Genomic DNA, 23,954 nt, shown 5'->3' on the forward strand with positions numbered 1-23,954 from the left:
GCGCGCCCTGGGACCGACTGGTCTCATCCGGCCAAGAGACGTGCTTCCTAAGCAAAAATTCCTTAGACCAAAAAAAATAAAAAATACAAAAATCTCAATCCCTGCTTTGCAGAAGTCCGTCAGACGTCCATGCCCGCTGAGCTCAAGTCCACACTGAAGAAGGAGGACAGGAGAAGGGATGGACTGGCTTGGTGACGTGTTACCATCCATTTCTGGTGGGCGGAGACACCTCAGGTCAGTCGGAAAAATGTGCTTCTAATCACTGAGACATAACATACTGCTGCTACGTCGTACTGCATTTTGCGTGAAATTTGATACAGCTGCCTCACAAATACATAGCTCAAAAGATAAATGATATTTCATAGAACATATTTAGACTATGAGTTAATAGTATAAGCGCTTAATTTGATTGGGTTTGACCTGGGAAAACAAATTGTGTGCATCATCCTGTCTTTCATTAAAATACATGGAACTCCAATTATGGTGGTTGTCAATGCAAGATCAAAAACTGGAGAAATCGGATTATATTTAATGTTTTTCCCCCTTAAAAAAACAAGATAGATTATTAAGCCAAGTTTTTTTTCTTTTACATGAATTTCTGTAGTCCTTAATGATTCCAAGTAGACTGTAGAAGTCGGAAAAACATTTCCTGCTATACCATTTTACCCCAGGCCAAACTAAATTATTTATATATATATATATATATATATATATATATATATATATATATATATATATATATATATATATATATATATATATATATATATATATATATATATATATATATATATACATATACCTAACTAAATAATTTTATATATATATATATATATAATTTAAATGTATTTAGTTAGGGGTTTTGCCCTGGCAGCTGAGTGGTTAGCGCGCCAGCCTCACAGTTCTGGGGTCTTGGGTTTGATCCCACACCGAACCTCCTGTGTGGAGTTTGCATGTTCTTCTCGGGCTTGTGTGGGTTTTCACCGGGTACTCTTGTTTCCTCTCACATTCCAAAAACATGAATGGTAGGCTGATTGAACACTCTAAATTGCCCCGAGGTATGAGTGTGAGTGTCCCCCGCCTTGGGCCCGAAGTCAGTTGGGATAGGCTACAGCACCCCTTGTGAGGATAAGCGGTTCAGAAAATGAGTGAATATTTTTTTTAACTGTAAAGATTTTTCCGAACCTGTCTGATGGGCCAACAATCTGGCCCAGTTTGAACACGCCCTACGAAACCAAGGTCTTATGAAATGATCGTGCTTGTTCACAGATGTTATATCTTCAATTCATAAAGAGTTGTTTGGATAAAAGCAAATCCCTAATCACAACAACAATGTTCTGTACAAGGGGAAAAGCTGAAAAAGATGGATGCATGGAAAGTAGAAGTAAATTAGTCAAGATTGGTGTAGTTAAAAATGGGAAAGGAAAATTTGAAATATTTTGTATCAACAGTTAGGAAATCGCAGTGGATTACAGGATTAGATTTTTATTGAGATTAGAATGTGAATTTATTTCGGCAAACTCATTTCAGATGTCAATATTTCCACTAGTAGGCACTGTTTACTGTAGAGTAGGGATGTGTGAGTACACCATTATCTGTTCAACCATCTAAATCAGGACTGTACAAACTATTCCACAAAGGGCCGGAGTGGGTGCATCTTTTTGTTCCAACTGATCCATCCCAGACAGACATGAGGTTTCTTCTGAAACCAGAAACACGTGACAGTAACCAACTGATTAAACTTTCAAGGCTCCAATTAGGTCAAAATGTATCTTCTTCTGTTGGAATGAAAACATGCATCCCTTATGGACTGGTTTGGACCCCCGTGATCTAAATTATCCTCATCCACTCTTCTTTAGTGGGAGAGGGTTGTGCCTAAACTGGAATTGGGTGTGACTTGGATCCTCACTTGTTTTTAACTTACTCTAGCATTTTCAATTAGTGTGACATTGAAATGGATTGATCCAAAGTTGCTGTATTTACTCATTCATTTTCTGAACTGCTTTATCCTCACAAGGGTCGCGGGGGGTGGTGCTGGAGACTATCCCAGCTGACTTTTCGGGTGAGGCCTCTGAATTCGTGGCCAGCCAATCGCAGGACAAGAGGAGACAGACAACCATTCACGCTCACACTCATACCTAAGGCCAATTTTGAGTGTTCAAACGACCTATCGTGCATGTTTTGGGGATTTGGGAGGTGGGAGGAAACCGATGTACCCGGAGAAAACCCATGCTAGCCCGGGGAAAACATGCAAACTCCACACAGTAGGATCAACCTGGGATTGAACCCAGGACGCCAGAACTGAGAGGCCGACGCGCTTATCACTCGACCACCGGGCCCTGCCAAAAATGATTAATTGTGTGTGTTTGAATGCTCACATTGCCCATACTGTAACTAATAAATAGAAAAGTAGAAGTTAATATCAGTTGAGGTTTGGCTTCTAAATTTTGGGGCTTTGTTGTGTGTCTTTTGCTAAAGTCTTGATTGATCTCCATAGTTATTATGTATCTCTGTATAATGAAAAACCAACGATTGATTGGGTGAACATAAATTGGAGGCTGTAGTAATCGTAATACGGTGTACTAATGTAGTGTAGCGTTTGCGTGGGTCAAGGCGCGTGTGGCCTCCATCTGCGTGCGTGGCCTGTGGTGTGCGGATTAGATGCTGCTTATCCTCTTAGCTCCTAAATGGCTCCACCTTGCTGCTCGTCATCTGCTCTTTAGGAAACGCACGGCAGAAACATGGCAACAATCGCACCATCGCATCCCTCAAAAAAGTACTAAGCGGGCCCACCCATCTTGCGTCTCTTGCGTAATTTAGCGCAAGTACAAACAAACAAGCACACGCACACGCACACACGCGCGCACACCTAAACGCACACACACGCACTCGCACACAAACACCCAACCCACACACCCACACACACACGCCATCACAGCGCGTCCCTTTGCGCGCGCGCAGTGACGTGCCCCAACCGCTCTTGATCTTTCGGACCCTAATCTCATCGGATCTCGTCGTCCTTCGTCCGTGGTGGGACGTCGCATCGTTGACCACCGGCGCTTGCCCAACTTTTTGTTTGTTTGTGACTCGGTCCCGTGGCTTTTTTGGGCTGCCTGTGCGATGCGCGTTTAGGAGCACCGGAGCGATGGCGAGTCGCAGCTGCACATGGACGCGGACTCGGACACGGGGCGTTTTCTTCCTGCACTTTGTCCTCTTTGCGATCTGCTTCTTGGACCCCCGCAGCGCAGCAGCCCGGAGGTCCAGCGCCAGGAGAGCCGGTGAGTACAAGCGCAGTGGTCCGCCTTCGAACCACAAACCTCCCCTTTCATTCAATTGGATTTCTTATTGATCACCTGAAATATATTTTTTTGGTATAATTTTCTAACCCTTTCATGCACAAATTATGATTTCATGACAATCCTATAGGACAGGGGTCTAAAACATGGAGGCAAGACAATACTTTTGGTGATTCCAATGTTTTCTGCATACATTTTGGGCAGTAAAAATATAGTATTAAATATATAATTTAAAAATATCATTAATTTAAAATGAAACGAATAATTTCGTTGAAGGATCCATTTTTGAATAAAAATAGTGATTAATTTAAAAAGAGCAGTGAGTAATAAAAAATAATTGGGAAAAAAGAAAATTTCTAAATATAAATTCAAACCAATTGATATGAATTGGCAAAGAAAAATATAGCAATTTGCATGAGGAACTTATGGCTTTTACTCTGGGAATTCTGTTTTTTTTTGTTTGGCTTCATAAATCTGCAAATTCACATAGTTTAGCTCTTTGCCTGCCATCTCCCACAATGGAGGCAAAATATATTTGAATAGAAGCAATCAAATGATTGCTCGCAAGCCTTCCATCCTGCCCACGGTAGGTGTTTTCAATATCAATTTGGCTTTTTAGCTAACGACCACACCTCAAACACTGTGATTGAGTTAGCCCGTGGATAACTTTCTTCTGAGTAGTTCTATCCAAAATGCACAAATACTCGTGTGGACATACAATATGCATATAAATTTTAATCAATCGATCGCATCTATGTATCCAGCCTTTCATTTTGCACACACCCATTATTCCATTTGATCTGTGTTTTGGCGGTACATGATCATGTTACAGTGACACTGACGGCCGTAGAAATCCATTCCATGTGAACTGAGAGAGGTTAGAATCGTTAAAAACTGAAACATCCACCTACACAAGCCTATAAGGTCTAATAATGAGGGACATTCTCTAAAGCGCACATCCGTTCAAGGCACGACACCAACCTATAGAAATGTTTCTGCTCCATGTTGGTAATTAATCCATTTAATGTCAAAATCCAAAATAGAAATCATCATCCTGGCCGCTTTGTTTCATCATCAAATTCAAAATAAAATAATACTACGCATAAGTGCCAGTTTGTTCTCATGTGGATGTGAAAATTCAAGTCAGGTTGAACACTTTTGCTAACCAAAAAAGCAACAAAAAACAGCTCACATTGAGTCTTCTCACATTGTCCAACTTGTCTGTGTAGCAATAAATGGAGGCTCTTACAGTGGATATAGCTCCACGTTAATGTAGCGTGAATGGCATTACTCTGAAAATACGTGTTCTGCACCTGCAGGTAGGCAAACAAACTTAGACACATTGACCTCTTACATAGATCATATAAAGTTTGCCTAATATTTTTTTCTACGAGTGGTTCATTTCTACATTAATGACGTTCACCCCGAAGCACATGGCGGCTGCTTTCTTTGTTTTGGCTCGACCGGGAATTCTTTTTGGTGTGGAAGCCCCACCCGCTTCCTCCTCTCCTCCTCCTCCGTAAATCAACGTCTGTCTGGTCAACACCCTCGGGCTGTCGTGCCAGTCCTCGCCAGACAACCCATCGTACGACGGCGAATGACATTTGGACTTGTGCGCTGGTCTTTGACAAGGGTCTGCCAGTCGACATTAATCGCGTCAATGCTAGCATTGGTATTGTCAGAGACCTTTGGGCACAACAGTGGAATGTCAGGTCAAACGCAATCCTTTCTGAAACGCTGGCCGCTCCATGATTTTGTGCTCACAAAAGTGTAAGAAAAAGTTAACTACGTAGCAAATGCACAGCCTTGAAGTTGAACTTTGAAACATTATTAAAAGCAATTTAGGCAATCAATGATGAGAGGTAAGGCTTCCCTGCCTCTGGATGACCAGGTTGTGATGGATTCCAAGCATATCACTGTCGTAACCAACGCAAGATTCCATCAAAAAACTGAAAACGGACAATGCTCCAAATTACAAGACTAACACAATTGTCACACTAATGCGGCAGTCCATCCAAAAACACGAAGAAACTAGCTCCGGTCAAATGTCAAAAGGCATCACATCATATCATCGCAATCCCCTGAGAAAATACAAATACACCAGGGAAGGGTCAAGTAAGTTTCGTAGGTTGTTTACAGAAAACCACAACATTTTTTGCAGAGCCATTTCTGACCTTTTTATGGAATTTCTTTCTGAAGTCTTTGTCCCAATGCTGACATTTTCCTCTTTTAATATATCAAGGCTGCATCACAACACAGTATGCTCATTAAAACGGCATCCTGGTGCTTTTCAGGCCCCACCAGCCCACTATTGATCTCCTTAGTTGCAGCAAAGCAACAAGCACATGACTCACTCTCTTTCCGGCAACCCCGGAATGGATGGATGAACAATGTTAGAATGGTTTGATTTTTCAGATAAGATATCAAAGGGACACAATTATTAAAAATGTTGGCATCAGGAACGAGAAGTAATATGGAAAATAACTAGTCAAGCAACACATTCACTGTGGTCTTATTGCTTACTCTTTATATACTATTTACTCCAAAGACTTCACTTTCTTGCATTGATTGGCCCATATCTGATGTTAGCTGGCAAAAATTTCTTACATGTTTTTGTACTACTTGAGAAGAATTCTGAGTCAACTTTGGACTATTTTTTTTTCATCACGTGTCCGCTTCCTGTTTTGTTTTTCATTCTGTTGTCGATTTTGCCCAAACTAGATCGTTTGAGTCCTCCGTTGGATATCCAGTTGGAGAGCGTTAACTGCAGCGCCTTCAGCGTGCGATGGAAGATGCCCCGGAGACATGTCAGCACTATCACAGGATACAAGGTGCCACTTGTCACGTTGTTTTCTCAAACAAGGGTCCGCTTCCTGTTCTGTGTCATCAAGCCAATTTTGCCAGTATACTGGTGAAAAAGCAAAGGAAAAGAATAACTAGAACATGCTTACAAAGCTCACTTATGCAAAGTGAATGGATGGCATTTTGTACAAAATATGAACGAATTACAGTATGAAAAAAGACAGATTTAGTTGATTCAATTGTAAGATCTAATGAATATGTTTAACAAACCCAATTTAATAGTTGCCTATTTACCAATCTGTTTAATTACAAAAAATGTTCTATATTATATTGTTTTTATTTTGAATAATCCTGTAGTATGATTTCATGAAAACCAAAATGTCAAGAAAAAAAATTAATAGAAAATTGGTGACTAAATTAATAACTATCACAAAGCAATAAAATTTGAATTAAAAACACATGAATAAAACTATGACTAAAATGTCATTAAAAATAACATCAGTTCAATAACCAGATTCTGTTAAAAACAATTTCCTGCAAATAATGAAGGATTTTAATGATTTAATTCAACATTAAGAGAAGCAAAAGGTCATGATATAAAATTAAATTCAGGAAAAGAAACCAATTTGGGTCCATAAATATGCTTTGAAACAATAAGAAAACCTTAAAACAAAATTCAATATATTCTAGCAAATAATTCCATTGATTAATTTTAGATAAGCATTAAATTATGACACATCCCAATAATTTGTTCAAATTTCTTTGTAAATGCCATTTAATAATTTAAAGTTTTGAATGCAGGGATGAATATTTCATTACTTAAATAATAGATTCCATCAAACTGCCTTCATATTATGTTTGCACACACACACAAACCTCTGTCTTTTTGAGATTTTGTTGCAAATCATATTGTGGTGAGTATTAATTTGCAACATTCACAACACTGCCATTCAGGTAACAAGCATAGCAAAGCAGAATTGGAATGACACACAGGTTCCAGCCTCTTCTACCACGCCACGTCAGTTTAAGCCTCTTGCACCAGTAGCTCTTATAGTGCCTGTCAAATGGATTACACAGCGACGCCGTGGCCTTGAGGCGTTCAATTGTGGTTACAAATTGAACGGAACCCCCTTTTAGCGCCATACTTTTATAAAATAAACCTCTGATGGTTTAGGTCTTGGTGTGCTTGAGTGCTGCCACGCTGGGCCTCCTTTAAGGCAGCATCAAAGGTTTAACTGTTACTGTTAGAGGGGCAGACAAAAAGCACTCAAAGAAGACCGGCGGTGGCGTTCGCGTCAGGTGCTCGTGAGCTGCCAATTGATCAGCTTTTGATTGATGTGATTGGAGTTTGAGTCCCAGCATTTGTGCTGTTGCACATGAAGGAGCACTGAATAAAGATGTTATCCTTGCTGTCATACCAGAGCCTATTGTTGATAAAAAAGAAAGCGATTACCATGTCGTTGCCACTCTATTTGTCCATAAACAGCTTTTTTTCTTTCGCCCCCACTCTAATAGAGGGTTGTCAGAAGTGAAAGTAATGGTAAAAGCCATTAATCAAATTGACATTTTTTTGCCCTGGCTGCTCATTTTCTCTCCGCGAGCCATCAACACAAGGCTGTCACACACTTTGTCCACCCAGTACGTCGGCCTTGACAAAGGCTGATTGTTATTGTTTTTGTTATGGATGCCATTCTTTCTTTATATTCCTAAAGAGACATAAATCTTTATTTCTTGCTTCGCCAGTGCGGAGTTGTTGCTTTGCACATACCGTCCCTAATTTGGATGCCAAGATGGACAGTATTTCCTTGTGCTTAATGTAGAGTTCTATGAAAAAATATGCATTCGCTGCTTTCCAAATTATTATTTTTGGCATAGTTTTTCCCACTTTTATGTTTAAAAATGTGTAAGTACCGGACAACATTTAATCCAGGTTAATATGAACTGTAGTTTTTAGAATGTGAGTTTTATTTATTAAAGAAAAAATAATCTAAGATATCAGGCCGTATTTGAAAAATGAATTGCCTCCTTATCATTTAGTCTTCAACTGGAAGGTTTGAACCAATGGCCAAAAATCCAGTGTCAGCATTTTCTATTAAAGAGCATAATTTATGGTTTTATAAATCACAGTAAGCCATTCAGGCCGTGAAGTAGCAAAGTACTCTCAAACCACCATAGTACTACCAATAAGGTCGGGTATTAATTCAAAAGATTAATTTGATTTAATATGTCACTGTAAATTTGTGGGGGGGGGGGTTCACTAGGTTTGTATGTAGGTTTAAAAATGCACTCTTAAAAAGTAACGAGTTGTAACCAATATCGGCTAAAACCCAAATAATACCCAACTGTAACCACCACCATGTTTGGTTGTTAATTCTTAACAGTCAATTAATCTCTAATACTGCTTGTATTAACAGAATATTTGTTTGTGTACACTTTGTGCAGCTCACCCTTTGGCCCTCCTTGCGTCCTTACTAATTGCAATTGCCCATTAACAAAGTGTGAATCAGTGTGTGCTCTGACCATATGTCTCCTTTAAGAGGATTAGTCAGTGAGCCGCACTTACTGTACCAACCAATCAACTCACCGATAACTTTGTGTGCCTGGTACGTCTGCCAAGGAGGTTATGATTTTATTGGCCGGACAATAGTTTTTTTCATTATATGCAGTGTTGTAAAAAGGAAAATCTAAAGCCATGACTTTTCAGACAGAAAGTGCTTATATCACCCTACACTCAGATGTAGTACATAAATATACACTATAGAGGTTTTCAAAGTTGAAATGGATTTGAGGTCTAAAACTGTCAATGGAAGTAAATGAGAAAAGGTCGTATAATCCAAAAATATAAAGATGTTTCAAAATTATACTTTTATTTAAACTATTGAGAAAAAATCTTTGCAGTTTTCTGCATTTGTTTCAACATGTTGTCAGGTTCTTACCACTCAGCTAATTGTCATTATACAAGTATTGTGAGATTTAAATGAAAAAACAAGGAAGACAGTTAAAAATCAGATAGCTATGTCTTCCAAAGTGGTGATAAAGTTTGATTAATTTTTTTAAATTACTTTTTTTATGACTGGAGATGCCATTTTACCAGTTTGTGCAACAGTTTGCATTAAAAGTTCACAGAATATTTCAAGCTAGTTTAGTTGGTCCTTTTGGGGATTTTCTGCAGATGTTCGCTTTCTTTCTCGTTAAATGCCGTAGACTAGATCCAATTTGGGTACACTTTGCTCTGATTGGCTAGTGGTGGAGTCAGAATATTGATGGAAAGCTTGTGGGCGTGAAGGATACATAAGGTGACTAACACATTGCGTAGATGCGACTGCAATCGTTCTTCAATTTGAAAAAAAACCTTGATATATCACAATTAAATAAAAATATCATATTCACTTGCTTCAGACTTCACGGCAGGGCGCCGTGCACAGTTTTACGCAACCATGCCTTTTTGAGTTCGGATGCAAGATTCTCTTTCAAATCAGATCAAAAGCTCTCTTAAATATAAATGTTAATGATAAATAATAAAAATGTATTAACATAAGACGGTTCATGCATGCTTGGGCAGAAGTTTTTGCTTCTGTTTTTTTTTGACAATGCCCTGATGTGCATTTTAGGTATTCTACACGGAGATGAAAAATGGTCGCCCCTTGGGAACGGCCTCTGTGAAGGAAGTCCCTCTCAGTTTGGACATGCTGACTACAGTAAGTAGAAAATACTTGTGTGAAGACACATAAGGCTTTTGTTTCTGTATAAAGTGTAATTGATGTTTTCCAAAACTGAATTCAAAAGTTACTGATTTGAAAGAATTGCCTCTATTTTGTCTAATTGTTGCCTTTTTTTCACAGGGCCAATTTAATGGACAGGCAAACTTTGTAAGTATATGTAACACATTTTCCAATCTTTCTGAGCCAGTGAGAGGGAAAATGTTGGGATTCCATTTTTCCCCCAATATCATTTAGCAGGAGCGTTTCATGAAATTAAAATTAGGAGATTAATAAATTGGTTATCAAAATGACATAATAATTTGTAGTACATATTTTTACAGACATTGCTCAAGGTTTTTCTCAGATTTTTTTTTGTTTTGTTTTGGAAAGTAATGTTTTTGGACTTTGATTATATTGGCATAGTTTTACTGGTACTCTGACATTTGGTTGCCGGACGTTTGGTCGCCCGGAGTTTACTGTTGAAACCAGCTCTCAAAATTATATTCATGAGAGAGTTTAATATCTAAATTTCTACTGTTGAAACCAGCTCTCAAAATTATATTCACCCGGGCGACCAAATGTCCGGCGACCAAACGTCCGGGCGACCAAACGTCCGGGCGACCAAACGTCCGGGCGACCAAACGTCCGGGCGACCAAACGTCCGGGCGACCAAACGTCCGGGCGACCAAACGTCCGGGCGACCAAACGTCCGGGCGACCAAACGTCCGGGCGACCAAACGTCCGGGCGACCAAACGTCCGGGCGACCAAACGTCCGGTCACGGTTTTACTGGAACTTAGTGCACGCTCATTAATCTACAGTCGATCTTTAGTCTCACAGGTTGTATTATTATTAGCCAGATTGCCTTAAAAGAACATTTAAAAAAACATTGAGTACAATGTTGGTGTGCATCCAAAAGTGTTTATGATCTAGCAATAAAAAAATTTAAAAAAAAAATTGGAATTGACCCTCTCTAGTTCTTAGTGATGCATCTCTATACATGATTATACGGCGCTGAAATTGTTTTGGGTGCTCTGTAGGATGTGGACATTGGTAACCTGAAGGTAAACACCAAGTACCGAGTGAGCGTGGGTGCCTACGGTTGGGCCGGCGAGGGCCGACCCAGCATGCCACGAGATGTCAGCACGTCCTCTCACGGTGAGTTGAAAGACAAACCTATTTGCCAATGTTTATTCCTAATGAAGATAATCAAAGTCATCGTCTGCCGTCAGATGCGTGCATGCCGCCCTCACCCCCGACGGCGCCCGTTGTCGTGGCCATTTCCGACACGGAGTTGGCGTTGTCGTGGCAGCAAGGGGAGAGTGATGGCAGCGCGCCTGTCCGACACTTCCTGGTTGCTTACATCAGGTTAGTTATGGCTTGTTACCTTTCGTGTAGATTTATTTATTTACATTTTATATCACTGGATTTACTGTTTCATTCATGCAATAGTCTTTATTCTACTTTGTGTTTTAGACATGATACCATATATAATTTTTAAAATAATTTTAGAATTTTGGCATTGTGTTGTTCATCATGAAGTTACAAGGAGTTCGTAACTCACCTCTTTTCACTTTTTGTTCTCTTTTTGTTAACCATCCTCAAAGAAAATATTTTTTTACTTAATTTATAACCCCAATGCAATTTGAAATTCTTACGTTTAAAAACTGTAGCATTATATACGCATTTAATGTATCCAATAGATAGGTTATAGTAGACTACTAATGGTTTATGCTCACAAGATCACTGCTAATGTTAATGTGTAGTTTGTTAGCTTGTCTTTTCTGGCTGAAATGCAATATTGATGTGATAACTCAGCATGATTCTCCATGGCAACCCAAAGGGAAAGGGATGTTATTCACTTCAATACTATATATTTATTATAAATGAATCTTTTGGAATGGTTCTGGCATTGAACACGGCACATCAGCTATTTGAACGTGGATCAAAAACGCTTCATCCACGCAACGCTTTTGGCCTCATATAAAATGAAGAAATCACAACATGTTTTGTAATTAGTTGTAAAATAAATGACAGAAGCTTATTTGTTCATTGGAAAAATCATAGTATGCTTTACATCTTGGTTTATATATGTAACTGCAACTTATTGGACTAAAGAATACTGGATTTACTATGTATTTGGAGTGATTGATTTCATTTGTTGTGACAATGAGACAAAGCTGATCCGTTGTGCAAACACAATGGTCCAACAGAAAGGGTGTGAAACAAAGAAGCTTCTCTTGTCTAGACAAGTGTAACACAGATACAGTCCTACATCATTTTCCATTAGTCCCTTGATGGTTTGCTCAGAGACGTCGACAACAAGAGGGTAGCTCGTATTTGAAACCCACCCTTCTTTCCACCCTGCTGTGACACCACTTGCCAAGATGTGGCGTCAGATATAAAAAGCATAAAGGCAGCTGTTGCTCTTTCCTTTACAAAGAGGCACAGGCAGACAATTGATTTGTATTCCTGTTGTTTCCTCACCAATGACAGGCACTAACACACACACACACACACACACACACACACACACACACACACACACACACAAATGTGACTGCAGGCCATCGACATCCGGTCACATTAAAGCATGTCAACACCGGCCGTACGCTTGGAACTGACAGGCAGACTAAATTGTGAGAAACCAACATTTCTTTATAAAAACAAAACAATATACTCAATATGAGGAAAATCAACATTATTTTAAATTCTAAGTCACAAATGTAGGAGATAACACCTTCTGCTTAAGCCTATCAACTCTTAAACATTACTGTATTTTTCAGCATTTTAGCTTATAATATTTCATTTGGAGGGACAACAGACGCACACACCTCACTTGCTAGCACAACAAAAATTATGCATTTTCCAGGTAAAATAAAAATGTAAAAAATATCGAGCAAAACATAATATTTGGCATTTCTGTATCAGGAAAATTTCTTTTTAATTACCTCTTCCTAGGAACTTCTTATTGCATGCTAGTATTAGTAGTTTTAGTACTATAAGACCCCTTAGTTTGAATGGCCAACACATGATTCTATTTCTGTTTTGTTTTGTTTGATAGTCAACTTCAACAGTGAGTGGAAAAAATATTTGAAGCCTTTTTTGTATGTTTTTATGAATTGATGACTGCTAATTTCTCATTTTTAACACAATACTACAACTTGGTGGAAAAGGGACTATGTATAAAGCAATTGAGCTTCATTGCTACAAAAATTGTGGCTGAGTTTTTTTATTGCCTTAAATAGATGAGCTACCGAGCATTGCCTGTGAAGATCTTAGTTCTACACTTCTTGTATAAAGGTGCAATGACACACAAAAACAAATCTATAAAACACAATAAAAAATGTGTTTTTATGCTGGACTTTTCCTTCCACATTTGATTGCATTTTGAACGTTTGACCTTCTCTGTGTTGTTCTACAGGCCTGAAATGGACACAGAATGGACATACATTCGTGAACCTATCGAGAGCAAGTCCATGGTCCTCAAGGGCCTTATACCTGAGACCGAGTACCAGTTTGTCATCCGAGCCGTGAACGTGCACGGGCCAAGCCCTCCGAGCCACGTTAACAACCCGGTGCGCACCCTGGGTAAGATGCTGTTTTGTAACATTTTTTTTTCCTGGGTATGTTTTTTTTAGATCATTTTGCTATTTACTGAACAAATATAAACACTATATTTTCTTCCTGGAATTAAAGCGTCAAAGCTCTGTCTTGAATAACATCTTTCTCTTGCTCCTTATCCTCATTTCACCCTATTTTTCTCAGCCCCTGAATACAAAGTAATATTTAGTTTAACGAAATGAAACTTATTCTCATGGATTAAATAGCTCTGTGCTATTCTTTTTTGTACTCTCGGCACCACCAACACTAAGCGACATTTACGCAATTAAATAAGGACTGAGTCATTTTCATGGAATAATTTACTGACTTGACTCAGCTGCACCTGGCTTACTTCCTCATAGTTTCATTAAATGAGATACACATGACATCTTCATCAAAAACATCTTAAAATACTTCACTACGTTCATTCTTACTAATTTATAGATCCGTAGGCTTTATTTACTCCTACAGCTGTCACTCATTTTCTTACCTACATTAATAATGAGCGCTTATTTCCTGTCTGCTCCTGAGGTGACATCATGCTTGATGGAGGCAAAACAGGAGGGAAAAATACCCAAATTATAATTGCAACGAATACAATGACTTTTAATTGGTTTGCCGTAACAACTAGAATTAAAATGAAAAAAAGGATGTGTCAAGCAGTTGAGTTTATTGTTTGCCTTCCCTATGGGCACAAACAAATGGTGAGGATAAGTGATGTTGAAAATGATGATGGGGATGAATCAATCTAACATGCCTTTTAGGGAATTGCAATAGAAAGCAAGTAGTATAGCCAGGGAAAACCCACGCAAGCACAGGGACAGCACATTTCCGATTCAGAGCCATTTGATTGTAATTTGCCTAAATTTGTTTTTGAATTTATAGAGTAACAGAAGTCAACTTTTGTATAAAGTACTTTAACTGCCAGTAGCAATAAACAGTTTGAAACAGGCACACCTGGTCTTTTCTGTCAACCTGCACATGGCAAACTCAGGAATGGCAGTATTGACATCTCACTTGGAAAAAAAAGAAAGAAAAACTCACTCGAAGGTCAAATGTTTACTTTTAACACAGACGTGTCAAAGTCATAAATCGGGCCAGGCAAGACAAGTCTGCGCCGCTAATATCGTGTCATCGAATAACTTTAAACGTTCCCGAAAACAAGCCAAAACGGACACCCAGACAAACCGACAGAAGCAGCGCGCTGAACGAGCGTGGTCTCTCAGCGGGAGACCAAAGCGGGTTACGTTCAAGTCTCATCAGACGGGATTAAGGACGGCATGCCAGACCCCCTTCTCTGCCTGTCACACACATACGGACACACACACGCAGGCTAACACACAAGCACACAATGCCTTGCTTCTTGAATGGACCACAGGGGTGGGCTTGACGCACTGACATACTTTTCTCGTGGCTCCCCGTCAAACAACGCCGTATGTGTGTGGGTTGTGGTTTTGGGGGATTGTTACACAACAGCAGATTAGTTTTCTGGGGACCCCTCCCTGCGTTTGCAGCGCTCAGTATGCAGGATTCAATGTTACACGGCCACACTAATTAGCATTTGGAAGAAAACTTGCATGCTTTGTGAACTGGGTCAAAACACTCAGCAATTTTCTTCTCGTTTTATTTCCCTCTCACAAAATCAGATATACGTATATTGAAATGACGAGCTTCTCTGTGACTATAATGGGTCACTGCAGAGTGTAAGGATAAATGGAGTAGAGTAGTGGAGGCCAGCTTGTTAACGTTCAAAAAGGAGATGCAACAAACGGACGCATTTTGTTCTTGAGTAGTATTTCTTATCTTATCAATACCCACATCATAGCAAACTAGCAAATCCACACAGGAAGATTGGAACCCACTGGGGATTGAACATTTAATCTCAGAAATGTGAGGCGACATAGCAGAATTTGTTCTCACATCTCATAACTGTGGTCTTTTTTTTAATGTATACGTATTATACTCATTTTACTCTTTCTCTGGGATGATTGACTCTCCTGACAGGAGCGTCAGATGTTAGCAGTGGCGATTATGGTCGTTACTTCACCGATTTGCAGAACAAAGACGATGATAGTCTTGACATGGATGACACTGACGACTATGATGTCTTTATTGAAGAAGTAAGCCACACAAATTTTATTGTATTCGAATGATTTTTCTCCTGCCATTTATTTTGTTAAAACTTTGACCGGGTTCTCAGCTGAAGCCGTTCTCTGGGATCAGCCGAGACGGTGGAAAGTCACAGCTTCGCTCTCGCTCCAGTCCGTCGGGTCAGAACATTGTTTACCGCATGAACACCGTGGTGCCCCCAAACGTCACCACCCAAGCCCCGGCCTCTGCCCCCACCGATTCGTCAGCCATCTTCCCGGACTTTTCGGATCTGATTTTCCCCACTGTCTCGAGGAGCGACATCCCAGCCATTATGACCACCAGGTACTTAGAGTGTTAATCTGGAATTTTATGACAAGAGGACGTCTGTTCTTTAGACAACAATGCGATATTTTCCAATATCACAAAATCTGACACATTTTCATTTAATTCAAGAGCCTTTGATGGGTTTAAAATGATCTTATGTGCAGAGTTAACACAATCGGTTGCTTTTTACCTAATAAAATGTACCCAGCAATGATGTTAAAGAGTTTGTTACCCAAACATTTCAGACTTTTGAAAAGCAGTCTTCACAATATTTAGTGTTTTGATCGATTTTGATTCGATTTTGCCTAAAATTGATTGCTTCAATCCAAACCTCCTATGGATGGATGGGTTGTGGTGGCTATATTTTAACACTTAAACACTACATTCTCGCTCTGCGCATCATCCTACATTTATTTTAGACTCTCCGCTCATACAAGCATGACACTTTACGCCTGCAAACCGGCCCCCCTAGCGGCCACGCCCCCACCACATCCTATACCTTCGGCCCCCCTAGCGGCCACGCCCCCACCACATCCTATACCTTCGGCCCCTTCACCTATTTAACCCTTTTGCTATTCTATTGACAAACACTTTTTAAGTGTTTTGCAAGCTATTTGTTGATTTGGGAAAGCTGTTAAAGATGTTTAGTGAAAGTTCAACTTTTAGTTCCACTGTGGTATTGTTAAAGTGACCCTTGCTGACTCTCTCCAGAACTGGTGCAACCACACCCACCGTTGCGCTCACATTGTCCCCGTGGAACGGCGAGGTGCCTCGGGTTTACCACCTGACCTGCGACGACACCGTTTGTCCTCCTGACAGCTTCTGCCTCACGGACTCAAAGAGCGGAGGCTCGCGATGCCACTGCAACCTCGGGCGTGGCGGCGACACTTGTTCTCAAGGTCAAATTTTCACACCGACCTACTGAAACTTCATAAAAATCTCATTGTTTTTGTTCCCCCCAGTGGAAAGTATCAAAAGAATTTGATTTTTTTCTATTATGTTACTTTAGAAGTGTCTGTCAAGTTCCCCAGATTCTATGGCTACTCGCACATGACCTTTGAGCCTCTGAAGAACTCCTACCAGACCTTTCAGATATCCCTGGAGTTCAAGGTAAAGTCATTTTGGCGTGATAGCAATTCACCATGAAGATTTACAACACTGTTAATTGTAATAGTTTGTGTGTTTGGCACGGAACAGGCAGATAGCGATGATGGCCTCCTTTTGTATTGCGGAGAGAACGAGCACGGGCGCGGAGATTTCACCTCTTTGGCCCTGGTACAAGGCAAACTACATTTCAGGTAATGCCAAGCGCTACTTTAGATCCCTTCATGGTGCGCTACTCCAATCACGCTGATCTCAAATCCACCAATAAAAATAGCACAGTACAAAAGACATAGTAGGAATTTCTGGTCCTGGTCAAATCTTGCTTATCAACCCCACATGATCTTTAAATTAAACTTGTTTTTTTCCCCCTTTTTTTGTTGCCTCACATTTTTCTTTTTTAGTAGCTTCTCTAGTTCAGGAAATAATCTTCAGGCTCTTTGCTGGCATTAAAGCCTTTCTCAACCTTTTTGCTTCTGCATAACACACATTACACTTGTCCCAACAATACACACACTCAACTCCTTTTTGGAGGCATGAGACAAGACAGACAAGATTTAATGAATTTCACTGCTGCCATCTAGTGTCTGAGGCTGAAGCTGACTCATAATTTTTATGGCCAAATCTACTATCTAAAAAATAGGAAATAAAAAAACTAGCAATTCAAAATTCCACTCTTATCCACTCTTATAGTCACCATCTTTGATCACATATAGATTGATATAATATTGCTACTTCAGAGACAAGGTCTTTTTGTCTTCTTAATGGACAATCTTTTGAACTATTGGCTTACTTGGTACTTTAAAAATTTGGAGATAATATTGGTTGCTACCCGTTTATTACAATGATATCACACACAAAGAATAACGATTTTTTTTGTTATAAGCAACTAGCAATACCCTAATTTGGCTTTCTTTGAGATTTGAACTAATCTATTTGGTATTACCTATTATCATTACTTATGTACTGTTATCACATATTAGTCAAGTAACAATATCTGCAGATTTAAGTTATTTTCTTCTCTTAACCTTTTATAAATATTTCACATTATTGGTTTACTGCTATTCATTTTCTGGTTATTTTAGCAGGCAATATCTGTTATTTTATTATAATAAAATAATTTTAAATATTAACTTCTGATTTTAATACACAGGAAAATTGTATTTTTATTTCATTCATCAAAAAGGTTTGTATCACTGATTTGATCCCAGATTATATTGCATTGTTATTACAATTTTACATTATATATTTTTTTCTGAAAAGAAAGTCCCATACTGCGTTTCTTTTCCCAAATAAGTATATGTCACTGTCCCGAAAAAAGGCAAAAATGTTGAAATTGCAGGTTCAACTGCGGAACAGGCGCAGCTCAGATTGTCAGCGAGAGCCCTGTGGTCCTCGGTCACTGGCATAAAGTTACCATCTTTAGAGACGGCACCAGTGGTTGGCTGCGATTGGACAACGACACGCCCATCTCTGGTCGATCCCCGGTACCTACACAACCGTGTTCGATTAGATTAAGAAATCATTTCAGTGTGGAAATTAAAGTATGTTCTGTCGCTCAGGGCCAATACTCCAAAATCACATTCCGTTCCCCGCTATATGTGGGAGGAGCTCCAAGCACGTACGGGCTGGCGCGAGCGACGGGCACCGCCGGTGGCTTCGAAGGCTGCGTCCAAAGTTTGAGCCTCAACGGCAAGGCCGCCGATGTCAGACCGTGGCCACTTGGCCGGGCGCTGAGCGGCGCTGACGTAGGTGGGCGGACCACGCGGCATGCACGCGGTGCCCCCCGTGACCTCTTCTAACATGCCCGCTGTCATGCGTGTTTGCAGGCGAATGCAGCGACAGCGTGTGCGACGTGGTGGGCTGCGATAATGGTGGCGTCTGCTTTGCCAACCGCGCCGATGGCTTCATTTGCCTATGCCCGCTCGGCTTCAGGGGGGCTCAGTGCCAAGACAGTGAGACCACTTGCCTTTTTATGCCTATTGTTCTGCTGCACAGAGGGTTCAATGTAATGGTTGTAAACTTTGGCTTGTGAAATTCCCCCAACATATGAGTGAGTGCTTTTCATATGTGATGTGATCCGGGACAGGATCATGGACCACAGTGATGCATTTTGGGTCATTCCATGTCAATTCACACAAATCATCAGAACTTGCCTTCCTAACCTTTAGTATATTGCTAACATATTTGCCATAAAATTACTGTAGTGAGAAGTGATGTAAAGACTGTGACCGTAGAGACTACAACGTAACTTTTGGGGGGTTTCTGGCCAGTCGCACAGTCAAACGGCAAATCGCAATCATTTTTTTAAGTGGAGTTTGTTTGCTATGCTCAGGCTTCACGCTGACGTCGCCGCACTTCAACGAGACCATGTTATCTTACGCCGTGGTGGCATGGCCTCAGCCCTCCCAGAGCTATTTGTCCTTCATGGAGTTCGAGATGACCTTCAAGCCGTCGACATCCGACGGCACGCTGCTGTACAGCGACGACGACGGCAGCGGCGACTTCCTGGCCATCAACTTGCGGGATGGATACGTGGAGTTCCGATTCGACTGCGGCTCTGGAGGAACTGTTTTAAGGTATTTTAACCGCTTGTATATTGCTCACATTGGCTGCCTTGAGGGCTACAGACGTCCACTCCTTTCGGAGTGGTCTGACAGGGAATTTTCACAGTCAGAATGGATTGGATGTCCACAGATGTCAATGATAACCCAAAGAGTGAAGCATCCACAAAAGTGACTGATGGTTTAATGATGATGTTTCAGGAGTGAGGAGCAGGTCAATATGGACTCGTGGCATGAGTTGAGGGTGTCCCGCACGGCAAAAAGTGGAATCTTGCAAGTAGATAACCAGAAAGCAATAGAAGGGTTTGCTGAGGTACGTGCACTTTGGACCACTTTGGACCACCGGGGCAACAACTTCTCTGGCTGATGAACTCAAATCTAAGTGTCTTGTGTGTGTACATGCAGGGTGGGTTTACACAGATAAACTGCAGCTCAGCACTTTACATCGGTGGGGTGCCTCAGTATGACAAAACAAAGAGAACAGCAGGCATCATGAAACCATTTACAGGGACCATCCAAAAGGTATCAATATGCAGTATTTAATGTGCAATCCATACAAGGAGTACACATCAAGTTAAAGGAGTAGTAGTATGTAAGATTGGAATCCAAAAATGGTACTGCAACCAGAATCCAAGACCACGCCCTTTGGGTTGCCATATCCTCCTGACTACCAGGGAAAAAAATGTTGTCCAATCACATTTAATTTGAAATTCCCCAAACTATGTGAAGTAATTGGAATACTGCAAAAGAAATTTGGTATCATTGAAAAGCTCTGAATTTTCTATATAGAGCACAACAGGAGTTAATGTGATTGGATGCATTGGGTGGGAGATATTTAGGTCTACAAATGTCCTCTACAGAGGACAAATTTGAACCACTGGATTGCCAGGTAAACGCCAAATGAGTTCAAAATAATAAAACTAGCGTTGTGACACTCCTAGCTCGTCCTCAATGATCGAACCATCCCCATCACAAGTAACTCAGCGAGTGGTGTGAATGTGGCCAATTCGGAGCACCCTTGCGTGCAAAGCCCTTGCGCCAACGGCGGCACCTGCAGGCCCAAACGGGACACCTACGAGTGCGACTGCCCTCTCGGCTACGACGGCCGCCATTGCCAGAAAGGTCAGTTCGGCGAAGGCCATTATACTAACATGAATTATACTTTTATCACATTTTTCATTTCCTATTCCTTTTCTTTTTTTATTCCAATTTCTCGAACTTAGGAGGTTACTTGTAGTGACAATCAAGCAGGCCTCTTAATGTTGTGTTTCCTTCTATCTGTGATTTTTTCCCCCTGCATTCTTATTATGAACCTTGAAATGACATCACTTGAAACATGTTAATTTGTTGAATCTGTTTATGTTTTTCAATGTAGAGTGTGGAAACTACTGCTTGAACAGTAAGTCATTATGCATCACCTTTTACTTCATCCTCCATTTAACAGTATGAGTCAAAGTGTGTTCTCCTCCTCCACAGCTGTAACAGAAGCTATTGAGATCCCACAGTTCATGGGTCGCAGCTACCTCACCTATGACAACAGAGACATTCTCAAGAGGTCAGAAATGAGCCTCGATTGGTTCTTGCATTGAATTGATGTTCTTTTCACTTCATTCATGTTAGCCCCACCCCTTCCTTTTTAATACATGAGTATTTCTACTTCTTTAAATAAAAATGTAGGCACATCTGCCTCACAATTCGAGTTAAATGAAGATTCAATCCCTGGTAGGTTCCGACTTTCCTGTCTGGAGTTTGTATGTTCTCCCCTGGGCCTGAGTGGGTCTTCACCGGGTACTCCGGTTTCCTCCCACATCGTAAAATCATGCATGGTAGGCTGGTTGAACACTCTAAATCATGTATCAAAGTGGCGGCCCGGGGGCCAAATCTGGCCCGGCGCATCATTTTGTGTGGCCCGGGAAAGTAAATCATGAGTGCTGACTTTCTGTTTTAGGATCAAATTAAAATGAAGAGTATAGATGTATATTACATTTCCTGATTTCCCCCCTTTTAAATCAATAATTGTAATTTTTAAATCCATTTTTCTGTGTTTTTAGTTCAAAAATCATTTTGTAAAATCTAAAAAGGTATATAAAAAAAGCTAAAATAAACATTGTTTTAGATCTATAAAAAACTGGATATTCAGGGCTTTTAATCCGGCTCTTTTAATCAATTTATTTAAAAAAATCTAAATATTATATCTAAAATGGTCCGGCCCACATGAAATCGAGTTGACGTTAACGCGGCCCGCAAACCAACCCGAGTCTGACACCCCTGCTCTAAATTGTCCCTAGGTATGAGTGTGAGCATGAATGCTTGTCAGGTCTCCTTGTGCCATGCAATGGACTGGCAACCAATTTAGCCTACTGCCCAAAGTTGTCTGGTATCGGCTCCATCACCCCTGTGACCCTTGTGAGGATAAACGGCTCGGATAATGATTGAATAAAAAAAGATCTTCAATTCTTGGCTGCCATTGTGCTGTAAAATTACTATAATCTGTTTTTCCAATGACCACACAGAAATGTTAGCATCATAACACAAACATCAACAATCTTCCTTCTGTTGTAACTGATTTGAAGTTATTCAATAAATGAACTAACTCATTAGTATTTAAAATCAGTTTGTTTGTGTGGAAGGCTGTCAGGTTGGAGGAACAACGTGTTTATGCGCTTCAAGAGCAATGGCGGGGATGGCCTGCTGCTGTGGAGGGGAGACACCCCCATGAGAGCCAACAGCGACTTCCTATCCGTGGGCCTGCAGGGCGGAGCACTCATCTTCAGGTGAGGGGAGGGAAAGATATTTGTTAAGTCCTTCTAGCATCCTACGTAGCTGTTACCACATTCTTGTCGTTTGCTTGTAGTTACAACCTGGGCAGCGGTGTGGCAAACATAGCGGTCAACGGAACCTTCACTGATGGGAAGTGGCACCGAGTAAAAGCTGTCAGGTGAAACAGCCGGGTCATGATTATATCCCTTAACCCATTTATAGACATTCATGATATCGCGCCTATGAAAAACCAGCATATAAAATGCTGACGACTTTTTAAAAGCATGATCAAAAGTTCAACATTTTGAATTAGTCTATGGAAAAAGTAACATTTTCTCCCCCACCAAATGATTGAAATCGCAACATTTAAATCAGACGTTCAGTCTCCTGAATTCATGATATTTTTCATGTAATTGTAACTTTCCTAGTATGAATTAATTCTCATATATTTACTAATTTATTTCCTTACATTTGTAAAATTTTATACTTTTCAATGAGTAATTTTTTCCTCCTTTTGAATTCTCATAGGGTATAAACTATTTACAATGTACTTTTGTAAAAAAAAATTCAAATATCTCTTCCATCTTGTTCTTCTAATATTGCTATTTCCTTTCACTTTATCCCTGGCCTTTTTTCCCCACACATAAGAGATGGTCAGTCTGGCAAGCTGACCGTAGATGACTACGGTGCAAAAACGGGTCGTTCGCCAGGCAAGATGAGGCAACTCAACATAAACGGACCATTATACGTCGGTAAGTAATTGATGACATTTGCATCCGAAAACGAATCTTTTCTCTTACATCGTGGCTTTGGCATCTTGCACGTTAGGAGGCATGAAGGAGATCGCCCTGCACACCAATCGGCAGTACGTAGGCGGCCTGCTGGGCTGCGTGTCGCACTTCACGCTGTCCACCGATTTCCACGTGGCGCTTGTGGAGGACGCCGCCGACGGCAAGAACATCAACACGTGCTCCAACTAGGTCCATCTCGCTGAGCGTTTTGGAAACTGTTCGGTCACCTAAGAACTGAAAACATTGCAGTTCTGGTCGAAAAAAAAGGAGTGAAAAACTCGTCCTGGTCTTCGCGAGGACTTTTTTTCATGGGATGATTCTGAGCACATCTCTATTTTTCTACTCCAAATCCCTATTTGATTGCCAGAAGGTGGGACCGATCTGCAGGATTGAGCGTTTTGTGTTTGTTTTTCAATGGCTTAACATAGAGCAGCTAGCAGAGCTCAAGATCTTTTTAGGGGCATTTTGTTGGGCCTTTAGGGACTTTCTCTCACTTTTCCAGTCATCCTCTTGTGTTCTTGTGCTTGTGTAGACAAATTCAGTCGGACAAAGTGCAGCTCTTAGTGGCGTTTTTGTGTTTTTTACCTTCTACTCGTTTACACACTATAGTCTTTTCTTACAGAGAAATGCTCCGTGATTTTTGTGCGTGTTCACAGAAACTCCTTTCTGCTGTGAAAAATATATAATGTGCAATTGTAAACTTGCCCCAAAAGGCCAACAAAAGAAGACAAGAGTAAAGAGACACAGAAGATAAAAATAAAATGTTAAAAATTCCATTGAGACGTGACAGAAACAGAAAGTCAGATTTGCAACCACTTTCAATTTGATATAACCAGCATATAAAACTTTATACATCAACAAAATGCCTCGCGGTGGCTTTTTTGTTGTTCATAGTGCACAATCGGAAGTTCAGTGGATTTTT

The 23,954-nt window shown here is 40.4% G+C and overlaps 1 protein-coding gene across 2 annotated transcripts; it reads left to right on the forward strand.

Annotated features, from left to right (window-relative positions):
• The first annotated feature begins 163 nt into the window (after positions 1 to 163).
• Positions 164 to 23,950, forward strand: egflam (EGF-like, fibronectin type III and laminin G domains). 2 transcript variants are annotated; one of them, XM_077601518.1, is made up of 26 exons: positions 164 to 234; positions 3,133 to 3,278; positions 6,018 to 6,127; positions 9,710 to 9,796; positions 9,941 to 9,967; positions 10,839 to 10,956; positions 11,031 to 11,166; positions 13,223 to 13,389; positions 15,406 to 15,521; positions 15,602 to 15,834; positions 16,528 to 16,715; positions 16,826 to 16,926; positions 17,014 to 17,114; positions 18,260 to 18,404; positions 18,480 to 18,669; positions 18,747 to 18,872; positions 19,253 to 19,496; positions 19,683 to 19,794; positions 19,887 to 20,003; positions 20,423 to 20,603; positions 20,857 to 20,880; positions 20,958 to 21,036; positions 22,112 to 22,255; positions 22,336 to 22,419; positions 22,890 to 22,993; positions 23,070 to 23,950. In XM_077601518.1, the coding sequence occupies exons 1-26, from the start codon at positions 179 to 181 to the stop codon at positions 23,219 to 23,221; spliced, it is 3,288 nt and encodes a 1,095-aa protein (XP_077457644.1). In that variant the 5' UTR covers positions 164 to 178; the 3' UTR covers positions 23,222 to 23,950. The 2 variants fall into 2 exon arrangements, with proteins under 2 accessions (XP_077457644.1, XP_077457645.1); XM_077601519.1 differs by lacking the exon at positions 164 to 234 and adding an exon at positions 2,755 to 3,030.
• Positions 23,951 to 23,954: the final 4 nt, after the last annotated feature.

This window comes from Stigmatopora argus, chromosome 5 (genome assembly GCF_051989625.1).
Source record: "Stigmatopora argus isolate UIUO_Sarg chromosome 5, RoL_Sarg_1.0, whole genome shotgun sequence".
Lineage (NCBI taxonomy): Eukaryota > Metazoa > Chordata > Actinopteri > Syngnathiformes > Syngnathidae > Stigmatopora > Stigmatopora argus.